General features: G+C 46.8%; 1 protein-coding gene across 1 annotated transcript in view; it reads right to left on the reverse strand.

Moving 5' to 3' along the window:
• Positions 1–444: 444 nt before the first annotated feature.
• Positions 445–15,741, reverse strand: part of LOC124555898 (unconventional myosin-Vb-like) — a 68,079-nt gene continuing 52,782 nt past the window's right edge. Inside the window, exon 8 of the mRNA XM_047129957.1 lies at positions 445–570. Within this exon, the coding sequence (XP_046985913.1) occupies positions 445–570 (126 nt within the window). The remainder of the gene's footprint in view (positions 571–15,741) is intronic.

Genomic DNA, 15,741 nt, shown 5'->3' on the forward strand with positions numbered 1-15,741 from the left:
TGAATTAGGACATTATACAGATCCAAACACACACAAAACACGACTACCTTCCCTCCCCCCCCCCCCCCCACACACACACACACACACACACACACCAATGAAAGCCAAACATTAATCACATATTTCAACAAAAGCCATATGCACACAAATTGCAAATATTTTAAATAATTATAAAAGATATTTTATATATAATTTTGATGAACAAAAAAACTGTAAGCAGATAGCTTAACATTATAACGAAATATTCAGAATGAAATGAACATTAGAGTGAAGGAATAAAGAAGTTTACATTTATAGGATGCTGATGACTGTTTAACATTAAATACATATATCATTACAATTTTTACATTTATTACTTCAGAACCCAGATCTCCAGAAGGAAATCTATGTAACCTTGTAGTAGGGCACATTTCTGTTTTCCCGATGAACTAGTGTCTCACAAGTTTAAACTTTTTTTAGCATTGGTAGGTTCAACACCTCTGGTACTTCTATATCTTCAAGATGGATTTTTGATGGATTAAAAGGAAATCTTACTGGGAACATGAATTTTGTGTCCATCAGCAATGTGGCCTGCAAGAGCAACAAGGTTATGCAAATAGTGATGAATAAAATACACAACATGAACCAGTGTACTTCCATAGCAAAACACAGATGATGTGACTTACCGAATGAAAGTGCTGGCAGGTCGATAGACACACAAACAAACACCAACATACACATGAAATTCAAGCTTTTGCAACAAACTGTTGCCTCATCAGGAAAGAGGGAAGGAGAGGGAAAGACAAAAGGATGTGAGTTTTAAGGGAGAGGGTAAGGAGTCATTCCAATCCCGGGAGCGGAAAGACTTACCTTAGGGGGAAAGAAGGGGCACACACACACACACACACACACACACACACACACACACACACACACACACAATGTGTACATGCGGATGGATATGTATGTGTGTGTGAGTGGGGGGGGGGGGGTGCGCGCGCGAGTGTATACCCCTTCTTTGTCCCTAAGGTAAGTCTTTCCGCTCCTGGGATTGGAATGACTCCTTACCCTCTCCCTTAAAACCCACATCCTTTTGTCTTTCCCTCTCCTTCCCTCTTTCCTAATGAGGCAACAGTTTGTTGCGAAAGCTTGAATTTCATGTGTATGTTTGTGTGTCTGTCGACGTGCCAGCACTTTCGTTCGGTAAGTCACATCATCTGTGTTTTTAGATATGTTTTTCCCACGTGGAATGTTTCCCTCTATTATATATATAAACTTCTGGAGGGGAGATGATGTATTCCCTTACCACAATGAGCAATTATGGGTACCAGGAAATGCCCACAGCATGCAGCACCATATTGCACAACATCAGTTCACAGCTAACATGTGGGTGGGTTTGGTCAGTGAGTGCTTCATTGAGCAGTACCTTTTACCATCCCACTTATTATCAGACTTTTCTGGAACAGGTTCTTCCCAGTTTGCTTGAAAATGCTACAGTAAATGTGACGCACAGCATGTGGTTCCAGCATAATGGGGTGCATGCTCATTTTGGATTGGCTATTCATAGGTCTTTGAATAAGTCATTACTGCATTAAGTGATTGGGCATGGTGGACCAGGTCACTGGATTTATTGAGTCTTGGTTTCTTTCTGTGAGAGCCATGAAATCTCTCATGTATCGTAAGCTTGTGTAGTCTGAAATGGATCTCGTCACAAGAATTTTCTTTGCAGGTGTTGCAATCAAAGAAACTCCTGGTGTGTTAGACCATGTCTGGCAATCAATGCATACTTTGATTTCATCATTGTTGAATGCTAAAATTATACTTTTATACTTGATGCTTGCCAATCAAATGAAATAATGTGGAAACGAACTCATCAGTCGGCATGTTAATGATTTCATGAATGTATTCAGAAAGAGTATTGCCCTGGGGGTCCTGAATAAACACAAAACATCTATGCCTTTTTGTAATATAAATATGTTATAATCACTAAATAGCACTTAACAGGAAAAACTGTACATTAACTCCTCACATTGGTGAAGAGCCTTCACACTTTTTTTTAACGTATTTGTTAAATCTTCTCAAAACATACCCAGCTGAAGTTCAACTGCTTGAGTTTTAGTACTCCTATAGCTACATGTCAACTTTTGCAGCCGGTCCTTAACATATGATAATCACAATTTGTTTGCCCTGTATTTTTTACTCATTTGTTAAAATACTATGATAGTACAAACTCACTGTTAAATTATCATATCTGTGCTTGTTTGTAATGTACCACTCTACACATCACTTCTGTAGCTTGGTAAGACAGTTTATATTTCTTATGAACTACTAGTGAATGCAACTCCCACAAACATTTGTATTTATTAGGGCCATGTGGAAGGCCCAGGCAAAGCTTTGGCCTAGTTGTACACCATGGAGGTGTACGTGAATAGTCCTCAAGTATAGGTGGTAAAGGCAAGGACTCCACTTCAGACAGAAGAGATCGGATGCAAACTGCACTTGTAAGCCCTGACCTGGGCTTCCAATGTGGGAATGAACCCCTGTGCATGCCTAACCTTCAATGGAGGGACTCCGGCCTCCACCAGGAAGCTGGTCACTGGACTCATGCTAAAAGCTCCTGTTGCTAGTTGAATGCCACGATGGTGTACTGGGTCGAGTAAATGCAATGCTGAGGGCACCGGTGTACCATAAATGAGACTCCCATATTCAAGGCAGGATTGAGCAAGGTCTCTGTAGAGCTGCAGCAGCATAGATCGATCTGCATCCCAGTTGGTGTTCCTCAGGCAGCAGAAGGCATTCAGGTGCTGCCAGCACTTCCATTTCAGCTGATGAAGATGAGGAAGCCACGTCAGTCGGGCATCAAAAACCAGTCTTAAGAATCTATACGTATCCACTACAGTGAGTGGATCATCATTAAGTTAAAAGATCTGGATGAATGGTACGACACTGACAGAAGTGCAAGACGCGCGACTTCACGGCTGAAAACTGGAAACACTGGGCTACAGCCCATGACTGCACCTTGTGGATGGCTCCCTGTAGGTGCCGCTTGTAACACCAGTACTGGAGGAGGTCATCTGCATACAGAGAAGGTGAGACCAACACCCGGCAGCTGCTGCTAAGACAGTTAATAGCCACTAAAAATAGAGATACACTCAATACAGAGCCCTGCGAGATCCCATTCTCCTGGATATGGGGGAACTATGGGAGGTGCCAACTTGGACACGGAAAGTACTGAGCAATAGGAAATTTAGGATAAAAATCTGGAGCGGGCTCTGGAGACCTCACTCATATAATGCGGCAAGGATATGATGTCACCAGGTCGTGTTGTAAGCTTTTCATTATTCAAAAAATTAGGTAACCAGATGTTGGTTTCTGGAAAAGGCTGTTCAGATTACAGACTTGAGGGAAACAGGTTATCAGTGGAAGAGTGACCCTGGTGGAAATCGCCCTGGCATGGAGCCAGTAGGCCACGTCCCTCCAGAACCTAACACAAACGCTGACTTACCATACATTCTAACAGCTTACAAAGAACGTTGGTGAGGCTGATGGGCCGATACCTATCCATATCAAGCGGGATTTTACTGGATTTGAGCACTGGAGTGATGGTGCTCTCCCATCATTGCGATGGAAAGATGCTATCGCACCAGATCTGGTTGAAGATGACAAGGAGATGTAGCTTGTAGTCAGACAAGAGATGTTTGATCATGTGACTGCAGATCTGATCTCACCCAGGAACTGTGTCAGGGCAACGTGCAAGGACGCAGAGGAGCTCCGACTTTGTAAATGGAGCATTATAAGGTCCATGGTGACACTGAGTGAACGAGAGGGCTTTCCTTTCCATCTGCTGTTTGAGGGTGCAAAATGCTGGGGGATAATTCTCCGACATGGAGGTTGGAGCATAATGCTCAGCAAAGTGCTCGGAAATTGCGTTTGTGTCAGTAGGTAACATGCCATTGATGTTAATGCCAGTAACACCTGTCATGGTCTGGTACCCACAAACACATCTGATCTTCATTCAGATTTGGGAAGGTGATATATGGCACCGAACGGTCGAGACACACCTCTCCCAACACGCCTGTTTCCATCTTTTTATAAGGTGGCAAACTGTTTTAAAAGCTATTAGGTGCTCTAGGGAAGGGTGCTGCTTATGTCGCTGTACAGCTCGCCGACACTCTTTAATGGCCTCAGCAATTTCTGATGACCACCAAGGTATTGACTTTCACTGGAGGGAACCCTAAAGAACAAGGGATTGTTTTTTTCGCCACAGGAATGATCATTATAGTGACCTGCTCAACTACCATTGATGGCACCTTGTGGGGGAGATTGAGTGGTGACAGCAGAAGTGAAAGCTTCCCAGTCTGCCTTGTTTAAAGCCCATCTTGTTGGACGTCCAGGAAGATGGGAAATTGGTCACTACCACACAAGTCGTCGTGGGCTCTCCAGTGGACAGGTGGGACAAGTCCTGGGCTGCAGAAGGATAAATCAATGATCGAATAAGTGCCATGAGCCACACTGAAATGTGTGGTGGCCCCAGTATTTAAGAGGCAGAGGTCGAGTTGAAACAGGAAAGTTTTGACATCTCTACCTCGGCCAGTAAGCACAGTGCCACCCCACTAGGGGATATGGCCATTCAAATCTCCCAAAAGTAGGAAAGGTTTAGGAAGTTGATGAATCAGTGCAGCCAATGTGTTCAGGGGTACTGCACCATCTGGAAGAAGATATATGTTGCAGACAGTTATTTCCTGTGTAGTTCTTTTCCTGACAGCCACGGCTTCAAGAAGGGTTTGAAGGGGCTCAGTTTCACTGCATATTGAGTTCAGGACATAGACACAAACTCTACCTGACACACTATAATAGGCAGTGCAGAAAGCAGGTGTAAAGCTTAACAGTTGCCGTAGCTCAGCCAGGTGGTAGAAGAAACCACAGCAATTCCACTGGAGGATGACGATATCGTGAGGTTGGAAAGGCATGAAGCATGCAATGAGGCAGGTTACGCCTCAGGATCACCTGCTGCCACCGATTGAGTATTTGTATCCATTCCTATTGTGGATGACGTGTCAGTGAGATCCAGGTCCTTAAGGGATAGCGAGATATCCACCTCAACTGCAGGTGCATAATTGGTCTCTGGAGGGTCCTTTTTCTTAGCAAACTTGTTTGTTTGCTTGCCCTCTTGCTTCTCTTTATGGGCTGGCTGGGAGTACTTCTCTGAAGTAGTTTCAGGCACAGAGGAAGACCGAGACGCTCTTCGTCAAGCAGCTTTTGGCTCCTTTAGCCACTGGTGTGTGTGTCCCCCCTGTGTCATTAGTAGACACCTTGAGAGAGAGGGTACCAAAGGACCCCTTCTGCATGAGAGGAGCTGGAGGAGGCTGTTGCTTCTCTGGCTGGAGAGAGGGGACTGATGTCCCCTGCATTTGGGGGGCCTTGCTCCCGAAGTAGGTACTATGGGAGAAACGAAAGGAGATTTTCCCCCTACCACCAAGGGGGCAGATGTATTCTGGTGGCCTGGAGGGCACCTGTTCGTGGCGCACAGTGTGTGGTATGGCTGGTACTTGTGATGGCAATTGTAATGTAGCAGCAGCACATGTGGACATCAACCAAATGGGGTGTTATCGATCAAATTTACATTTAGCCTCTTAGTAAGTCAACCAGTCCAAGGTCTTGTATTTCATGATTTTTAGCTCCTTTTGGAGTACTGTGCAGTCTGGTGAGCAGGGGGAGTGCTGCTCTCCACAGTTGATACACGTGGTAGGGAGTGTCTGGATGCAGTGGATGTCTGCAGTCTTGTCATGTGGCGGTGGAAATGCAGTGCCTGAATTTCCAGCATTAAATCACTGCATAGGGGGAGAGATGTATGGTTTATCATCACAGTGGTAAACCATCACCTTGACCTTTTCAGGCAATGAATCACCCTCAAAGGCCAAGATGAAGGCACCAGTAGCAACACTGTTGTCTTTGGGTCCCCTGTAAACGCACTAGATGAAATGAACACCCCGCCAATCTAGATTGCCACGTAGCTCATCATCAGACTGCAAGAATAGATCGGAATGGAAAATAATCTGCTGGACCATGTTGAGGCTTTCACGGGGAGTGATGGAAACTGGAATATCATGCAGCTGGTCACAAGCGAGTAACGCCCAGGATTGGGCTGGGGTGCTGTCTGAATCAAGACTGCACCACTGCTCATCTTGCACAGTGCTGTCACTTCCCCAAGCTTATCCTCAAGATGTTCAACAAAAAATTGAAGCTTCATAGGTAGAAAGGAGTCCCCGTCTATTCTGCTACAGACTAAATACCGAGGTGAATATGGCTCTCTTCTTTCTGTAGCCCACTGTTCCTCGCATGGTGTAGTGAGGGAGGGAAACAATTTAGTGTCATATCTGTCAGTATTCTACTTGATCTTGCCCTTCGCAGAGATTGCTGGTGGCATATGGTCACCAGCCTGAGATGGCTTAGTCAACTTCATTGCAGGTCATCTGCCCTGATGCCACCCTCTCCGATCAGGGGCTCTCCCCACAGGTGACACCCAGCCACAGCAAAGGCCACCTGGCATGATGACCATTGCTAGGAGTCCTGATGCTGCAGGAAGACAGGCATCTACTTCTTGGCATGCATGGGGAGTTTACAGTTCAGGCATCAGCAGTGCAATCCCTGTGTTGTCAGGGGGCTACTACCAAATGGGTACATGACAGCCCCACTACAATGGAGTGGCTACCATGCTGGATAGTGGGTGCAGAGAAATACAATACTGTCATGGGGGCGAATGAGGACAGGAGACAACAGAAGCAAGTTACATACCCTGTAAAGTGTCCTCGCGCAAATACTTGAGTTGCAGGTGGATATGCAAAGCCATGACAAGAGGTTCAGGAGATCGAATCTAAGGGCACTATGGACAACTCTTGCACCATGTAAGGTGTCCTTCCCCATATGGCCTGCACTTCTGTAGAATTTGCAAAGTGGCAGGTCAAATCAAAAAATGGGACCTGAACTTAAAGCGCCAAAAAGTGCGAGATTCCTTTTAGTCACCTATTACAACAGGCAGGGATACCTCAGTCCTATTCTAACCCCCGGACCCGCAGGGGGATCTCTGAACAGTCAAAGGGACTGTGTCTGTGATACAATATCCACAGTCAACCTCTCTCTTTAGGAGTTCTGGGAACCGGGGTGATGCAAAATGTTTTTTGATGTTTGTATAATCAGAACCAGCCAAGACCAAACCTTGTTAAGACAAGTCTGTGCATTTCATCTGTGGGGTGGAGCAACTCATTGTGAGCTACATATAGTATTGTCAGGAACCAGATTGAAGCATTGTTATGCTAGTAAATGTCTAGGTTCAAATCAGGTGAATCTGGTGGTAAAGACATCAACGTGAGGTAACTGTATTGCCTCCTAGATCACTACAGGATGTTTCCAGGCATGAGACATGGAAAGTTATGTTGGAAGATGCCATCACTGGCAGAAAGAAATCAAGCATGAAGGAATGTAAATGGTCTACAACAGTGTCCATATACTCCATAGCGTTAATGTGTCTTTGATTATTACTATACTTCCCACGAAAAACAAGGTGAATGTCCAACAGAGAATAAAACTACTCCAATTGGCCTGCATCCTGGCCTGTATATCCAGACACAATTACTGATCTTGTGTAACAAGAAATGTGAGCCATCTAACTAAGCAAGACATTTACATTGATTCATGGCTTAATCTCTCTGATTCTGTGGCCACTGCAATCACAACTGGCAGTGTCATTGGGTCAACATGTGAACACACAAGGGTTGTCTGTTGTGGCGGCTTATTTTCAATAATGTGCACAAAACTATGCATCCCTTAACACTTCTGCCTGTTCAGCACTGTGTCATCAGATCTACCACTGAGCACTCCCTGTCTGCCTTTACAGAGCTGGCAAGTCTCTGACCTCCACATTCTATGATCAGCCATGGTGATTCAGCATCTCATCACCTACCAGTGCTTTCGCCATCCTTCAACCACCACTTTCTGTAGGTGCTCATAACAGTTGCATGTTATAGGTGACCTTGGGGTGGACAGTTGGCTATGATGTCAGTATGGGAGACAGTGGGGAGTTCATGGCTGGTGAAGGACGAGGGAGAAGAGACTGTCAAAATTAATGTTTTATTCTGCACTGTTACATTATCACTGTGTCTATACTGGGAGATGGCCTTGCCCCATTCTATGGGTGTCAGCAATGCATGAAAGTGAAGAGTAATCTTGCAGAGGTAGCCAATCCTGCAAATGAGTTACTGCACCCAGGCAGCCTCTGCATGTGGCGCAGAGGCATGTCCACTGCAGTGGTGAGAAACAGCTGCTGTGCATAGGTTGCAATTTGTTGCCTTGTTGCCATCATGACAGGAGTTGGGCTGCTGCTGGAGTGAGCCAGGAAGGTCTGCTGCACTGTGGTACTAAATCTGAAGCACAGACTCCATGTCATCTCCTTGTCTGCTATAGCCCTGTGCCCTTGTGGAACTGCTGCTTGAGTAAAACTGCTACAAAATTGATGACACTAATGGGGGAAAAGAATTGCAACACCAAAAAATAATTGTATACTCTATAACTATTCATTTTCACTTTGTTACCTATCATGTTTGGTTGGTTACTTTGTTTAAAGGCAGGAGAAGGGACCAATCTATGAGGTCATCAGTCCCTTGTTCCTAACAACATAATGCCACAAGTGTGAGAATAAAACGGACGAAACATATAACACAAAACAGAAAGAAAGGAAAAGCCACAAGAATGAAGGGAAGGCAATGAACACTAAAAGGAACAAAAGAGGACAAGGAAACAACACGGACGCTAGAAACAGAAGAGAGTAAAACATGAAAGCAGATTACAGTGGCTAGCCAACCACGAGAAAAAAAGGGAAAGCCAGTCACTCTGCAACACATTAAAACCTCCACTCTAAAAGCACTACGGTGGAGGACACAAAGGGTCAAAGGACATGTACTAAAACCTAGATAGAAGTATAAAACCCACTCTCATGGATAAAATGTAAAACTAAAGCTGCTGTGGAGGCATTGTTCACCAACACCAAAGTCAGGGTGCTGGGAAAGTTAAAAGTCTGCTGCAGAGTGGCTAAAAGTGGACAGTCCGGCAAGAGGTGGACAATTGTCATTTAGGGGGCCACAGTGACACTGAGGTGGGTCCTCGCAATGGAGTAACCATGCGTTAGCCACATATGGCCAATGCGGAGCCGGCAGAGGACAACTGATTCCCTGCGAGAGGCTTGCATGGGTGACTTCCACACATTCATAGTGTCCTCAATGACATGCAGTTTGTTATGCATGCTGTTATCCATTCCGTCTCCCAAAGCCGGAAAAACCTGTGGTGTAAGACAGAACGCAGGTCAGCTTCGGAGATGCCTACCTCCAGAAGCGGTTTCTGCATTGCCTGTTTGGCCAGCCTGTCAGCAAGTTCGTTGCCGGGGATTCTGACGTATCCTGGCGTCCACACTACGACCACGGAACGGCGGGACTGTTCCAGAGGATAGATAGACTCCTGAAAGGACGCTACCAGAGGGTGGCAAGGGTAGCACTGGTCGATAGCTTGTAGGCTGCACAATGTGTCAGTTCACAGGAGAAATGACTCGCCACGGCATGAGTGGATGTACTCAAGAGCACGAGATATGGCCATCAGCTCTGAAGTGAAAACACTGCAGTCAACTGGCAAGGAGTGCTGCTCAGCATGTCCTCCATGAACATATGTGAAGCCTACATGACCATCAGCCATTGAGCCATCGGTGTAAACCGCTTCAGAGCCCCGGGACACGTCAAGAATTGGGAGGAAAGTGACAGTCGAGAGCGGCAAGGTTAACGCAGTCCTTAGGGCCATGCAAAAGGTCCAGACGAAGCTGCAGCCAAGGTGTACACCATGGAGGCATACGTGAACGGACCGCAACTAGAGCTGGTAAAGGGAAGGACTCCAGTTTGGAGAGAAGGGACCGCACGCAAACCACAATCATTAGCCCTGATCTGGGCCGCCGATGCGGGAGATGGACTGCCGCGGGCAGGAAAAGGAGATGGTAATTCGGATGCTCAGGGTAACTATGAGCAGTTGCGCACGTCCGATCTACAGTGGAGGGCACCAGCCTCCACCAGGACACTGGTCACTGGACTCGTACTAAAAGCTCGTGTCGCTAATAAAATCCCACAGTGGTGCACAGGGTGAGTAAATGCAATGTTGAAGGCACTGCTTAACCACAAACCACACTCCCATAGTCAATTAAGGTTTGGACAAGGGCTCTGTAGAGCTGCAGCAGTGTAGAGCAATCTGCACCCAAATTGATGTTGCTCAGGCATCGGAGGGCATTGAGATGCTGCCAGCACTTCTGCTTAAAGCTGACAAAGATGAGGGAGCCAAGTCAATCAAGCGTTGAAAAAAGTCCTAGGAATTGATATGTGTCTACTACAGTGAGTGAATCATCATTAAGGTAAAGTGCGGGTTCAGGATGAACAGTACGACGCCGACAGAAGTGCATGACACACAACTTTGTTGCTGAAAACTGGAAGCCATGGGCTAGAGCCCATGACTGTGCCTTGTGGATGGCTCCCTGTATGCGCCGCTCGGCAACAACAGTACTTTTGCAGCAGTACGAAATGCAGAAGTCGTCTGCAAACAGAGAAGGTGAGACAGAGGGCCCAACAGCTGCTGCTAGACCGTAAATCGCCACTAAAAATAGAGAGACACTCAATACAGAGCCCTGAGGGACTCCATTCTCCTGGATATGGATGGAACTATTGAGAGGCACCAACTTGGACATGGAAAGTACGGAGCGACAGGAAGTTTTGGATAAAAATCAGGAGTGGTCCATGGAGACCCCACTCATACAATGTGGCAAGGATATGATGTCGCCAAGTTGTGTCTTATGCTTTATGTAAGTAAAAAAAGACGGCAATCAGGTGTTGCTGTCTAGAAAAGGCCGTTCAGATGGCAGAATCTATGGACACCAGATTATCAGTGGTAGAGCGACCCTGGCGAAAGCCGCCCTGACATGGAGCCAGCAAGCCATGTGACTCGAGGACCCAGCCCAAACGCCGACATACCAGACATGCCAACAGCTTACAAAGAACGTTGGTGAGGCTGATGGGCCGATAGCTATCCACATCGAGCGGGTTTTTACCGGTTTTGAGTACCGGAATGATGGTGCTCTTCCGCCATTGCAATGGAAAGATGCCATAGCACCAGAGCTGGTTGAAGATGACGAGAAGATGTCACTTTTCGTCAGATCAGAGATGTTTAATTATCTGGCTGTGGATGTGATCAGGCCCAGGAGCTGTATCAGGGCAATGCACAAGGGCACAGAGGCACTCCCACTCTGTAAATGGGGCATTATAGGATTCACTGCAGCATGTAGTGAATGAGAGAACATTCTCTTCCAGCCGCTGTTTAAGTGTGCGAAAGGCTGCAGGGTAATTCTCCGACGCAAAGCGCAGGGCAAAGTGCAGGGCAAAGCGCTCAGCAATTGCCTTTGCGTCGGTACATAACTCACCATTTATGGTAACACCAGGGACAGCTGTTGGGGCCAGGTACCTGAAAAGACGTTTGATCTTTGCCCAGACTTGCGAAGGTGCCATGTGGCACCCAGTGGTGGAGACTTATCTCTCCCAACACTCCTTCTTCCGTTGTTTGATAAGGTAGTGAACACGGGCACGGAGCTGTTTAAAAGGTATGAGGTGCTCCAGGGAAGGGTGCCGCTTATGCTGCCGTAGAACTCGCTGACGCTCCTAAATTGCTTCAGCGACTTCCGGTGACCACCGAGTGACTGCCTTATGCCTCAGGCTGCCTGAAGAGTGAGGGATCGCGTTTTCTGCTGCAGAAACAATTGTGTTAGTCACCTGCTCAACCATCACATCGATGTTACCATGTGGGGGAGCTTCAGTGGTGATGGCAGAGCTGAAAGTTCCCCAGTCTACCTTTTTCAAAGCCCATCTGGGCAGGCGTCCTTGTGCCTGACGCTGGGGCAGTGACAGGAAGATGGGGAAGTGGTCACTATCACACAGGTAGCCATGTGCTATTCAGTGGATAGATAGGAGAAGTCCTGTGGTGCAAATTGATAAATCAATGGCTGAGTAACTACCATGAGCCACACTGAAATGTGTGGCGGCCCCATTATTTAAGAGGCAGATGTCGAATTGCGACAGTAAAGTTTCGACATCTCTGCCTCAGCCAGTAAGCATGGTACCACCCCGCAAGGGGTTATGGACATTAAAATCTGCCAGAAGTAGGAAAGGTTTAGGGAGTTGATCAATTAGTGCAGCTAATACATTCAGGGGCACTGCACCATCCATACATTGCAGACAGTTATTTCCTGCGTCGTCGTCGTTCTGACAACCACAGCTTCAAGAGGGGTTTGAAGGGGCACATGTTCACTACAGACTGAGTTTAGGACATAAACACAAACTCCACCTGACACACTATTATCGTTGTTATGGTTCCTGTAATATCCCTTATAGCCGCAGAGGGCAGGGGTTCGCATTGCTGGGAACCTGGTTTCGTGGAGTGTAATGCAGATAGCAGGTGTAAAGCTTAACAGTTGCCGTAGCTCAGCCAGGCAGTGGAAAAACAAGCCGTAGTTCGACTTGAGGATGACATCATGGGACTGGGAAGACATGGAACATTCAATGAGGCAGTTTAAGCCTCAGAGTCACCTGCTGCCTCCGATTTATTGCCTGAGCAGTCTATATCCATTGTGTCTGAGGGTCTGGTGAGATCTAGGTCCTCAGCAGACGCCTGAATCTCCACCTCATCATCAGACGCAGAGCTTGTAGGTAGCAGTGGTGTGGGTGCCACTGCAATTTCCTTCGTCTTAGGGGTTTTCTTTTTGGATTTCTCTCGCTGCTCCTTGTGTTTCCTGGCTGGGAGGACTTCACTGGCTCAGTCTCCGGGACTGATGATGAGCGTGAAGCCCTACGACCAGCTGCTTTTGGGCTCTTCAGCCACTGGCGGGCATCATCTTTCCCACTAGAAGAAACCTGGGAAGGGAGTGATCCAAGGGACCCCTTCCTAGCCAGAGAAGCTGAAGAAGACTTATGCTTCTCTGGCTTAGAAGTGGGGACGGACGTTCCCGATGGTTGGTGGAGTGTTGCTCCGAAAGTAGGTGGTGCAGGAGCAACAGGGAGGGAAATGCCCTCACCACCAAGGGGGCAGGTGTAGTCTTCTGGCTCTGAGAGGTGACTGGGGTTGGAGGAGCTGATGGTGCCAGAACTGTTGTAGCAGTGGTGTAAGATGATTTCATACACGCAGCATGCAAGCGTTCAAATTTTCTCTTAGCCTCAGTGTAGGTCAGACTGTCCAGGGTCTTGTACTCCATGATTTTCCTTTTTTACTGGAGAATCCTGCAGTCAGGCGAGCAAGGCGAGTGGTGCTCTCCACAGTTGACACAGATGGGAGATGGGGCACACGGAATATTGGGATGTAATGGGCGTCTGCAATCTCAGCACGTGACGCTGGAAATACAGCGGGAAGACATATGGCCGAACTTCCAGCACTTAAAGCACCACATCGGCGGAGTGATATAGGGCTTTACATCACACCATTAGACCATCACCTTGACCTTCTTGGGCATGGTATCACCGTCAAAGGCCAAGATGAAGGCACCGGTGGCAACCTGATTATCCTTCGGACCCCAGTGGACACGCCGGACGAAATGTACACCTCGCCACTCTAAATTGGCGCGCAGCTCATCGTCGGACTGCACAAGAAGGTCTCTGTGATATGATACCCTGGACCATATGTAAGCTCTTGTGGGGCATGATGGTTGCAGAAACATCCCCCAGCTTGTCACAACCAAGTAACTCCTGTGACTGGACAGAGGATGCGGTTTTGATCAAGACTGACCCAGATCTCATTTTGGACAAGCCCTCCACCTCCACGAACTTGTCCTCTAAATGCTCAACAAAAAAGTGAGGATTCATCGTCATGAAAGATTCCCCATCAGCTCTCGAACATTCAAGGTACTGGGGTGAATAAGATCCGTCGCCATTCTTAGCCTGACGTTCCTCCCATGGTGTGGCCGGGGAGGATAACGATTCTTATTCATAATTCTGTGCGTTGAATTTAGCTTGTGATCGCTTAGAGGCTGCTAGTGTTTCACCACCAGCAAGAGATGATGGACTACTCTTCATCGCTTGTCATTCACCCTGATGCCACCAACTCCGACCAGGGACCCTCCCCACGGGCGCCACCCAGCTGCAGTAAAGGCCACCTGGCAGGATGGCCATTGCTGGGAGACCCGATGCCCCAGGAGGATGGGCATCTACCACTTGGCATATATGGGGAGTTAATGGCACAGGCATCAACAGAGCGGTCCCTGTGTGGTCAGGGGCTACAACCAACAGGGTACATGGCAGCCCCACCATAACGGACTGGCTACCGTGCTGGATTTCAGGTGCCAAGAAGTCAACGCAGACATTGACACTGCGTAGTGCATGGTGGAACACGCACCCAGGAAGGTGTCCTCACCCAAGAGATGGAGAATGGGCAGGACTGCAATGCGACGACAAGAAAGTGGGCTAAAGATCTCAATGCATGATGGACACGATGTACCTTGTAAGACACCCTTCACCAATTGGCTCGCTGTTTGGGAAAATTTTTGAGAATGGAGGTCAAACCGTACAGGGGACCATCACATAAAGGCCGAAATGTGTGAAACTCTTTTTAGTCACTTCGTATGCCAGGCAGGAATACCTCACACCTGTTCTAACCCCCATACCTGAAGGGGGGGGGGGGGTATACATGTTTGTTATCTTGATATGGGTCTTATATTTTGGGAAATACCATTTTGACTATATGCATAATTTGAAAATGTATCCCAAGCCAAAACTTGTCAATGAGTAAATGAAAGTGAAATTTTCAACCTTGTCTGTTTTTCCATCGTATTGAATATTTGCTTCATTGTTCTGTCCCAGCTCATATTTATGTACATATTGACCTTGCATATTCTGTTGGCATAATCCGCTATGGCTTGTCAATGCCTCCTTGTAACAGTACTCAATCATTCCTGAAAGAACATTGCACAGCTCTGCTTCTTGTACCTCTTGAGAAGCCCCTAGTTTATCTGCTCAAACATTTATGATTTCTTAGTGCCTCTGTATATCCCACAGTAGTTTTCAGTTCTTCCACTAGATGTAATTTTGACACCAATAACAACTGAACATTGGACTAATCACCAATACCTGCTGACATCATTGGGTCCTCAACAAATACCACCACGTCCTCAGATGACCTTCCAGGAAAAGGATGGGGGGGGGGGGGGGCGTGCAGCAGCTGATCTATTACTTGGTCTGGTGCCTGGAGCAATGCCATTTCCTCATCCTTAACTGCAGTTTGCCCCCATTACTGTTTTATCTGCTGACAACTGTACTATCTTTTCTTTCAAAAAATGAACTGCCTTAAGCTCCAAACTGCACCATGTGTGACTGCCATTGCAACACCTTTACCCATCATCCACACACAATACACAAAGTATAAATATGCAACAGTTCACAACCTGAAAAAATAAATAAATTACAAACTACACCTTATCATTAACACTACACTCCATATACAGCCTTGTAACATGGCCATATTGTAGGACGTAAAGCAAGTTACATATATTCACTCAGCCCACACTGCAGAATTCCCGAGCAGATTACTTTGTGAATATCTAACATGCTCCATACACTGAGCCTTACCATTGTCCTGAAACTCAGACACATTATCCAGTTGCTCTGACCCAAAACAAATAACTTCAAGTTATTGTGATAGTTACTGCTA

This window comes from Schistocerca americana, chromosome X (genome assembly GCF_021461395.2).
Source record: "Schistocerca americana isolate TAMUIC-IGC-003095 chromosome X, iqSchAmer2.1, whole genome shotgun sequence".
Lineage (NCBI taxonomy): Eukaryota > Metazoa > Arthropoda > Insecta > Orthoptera > Acrididae > Schistocerca > Schistocerca americana.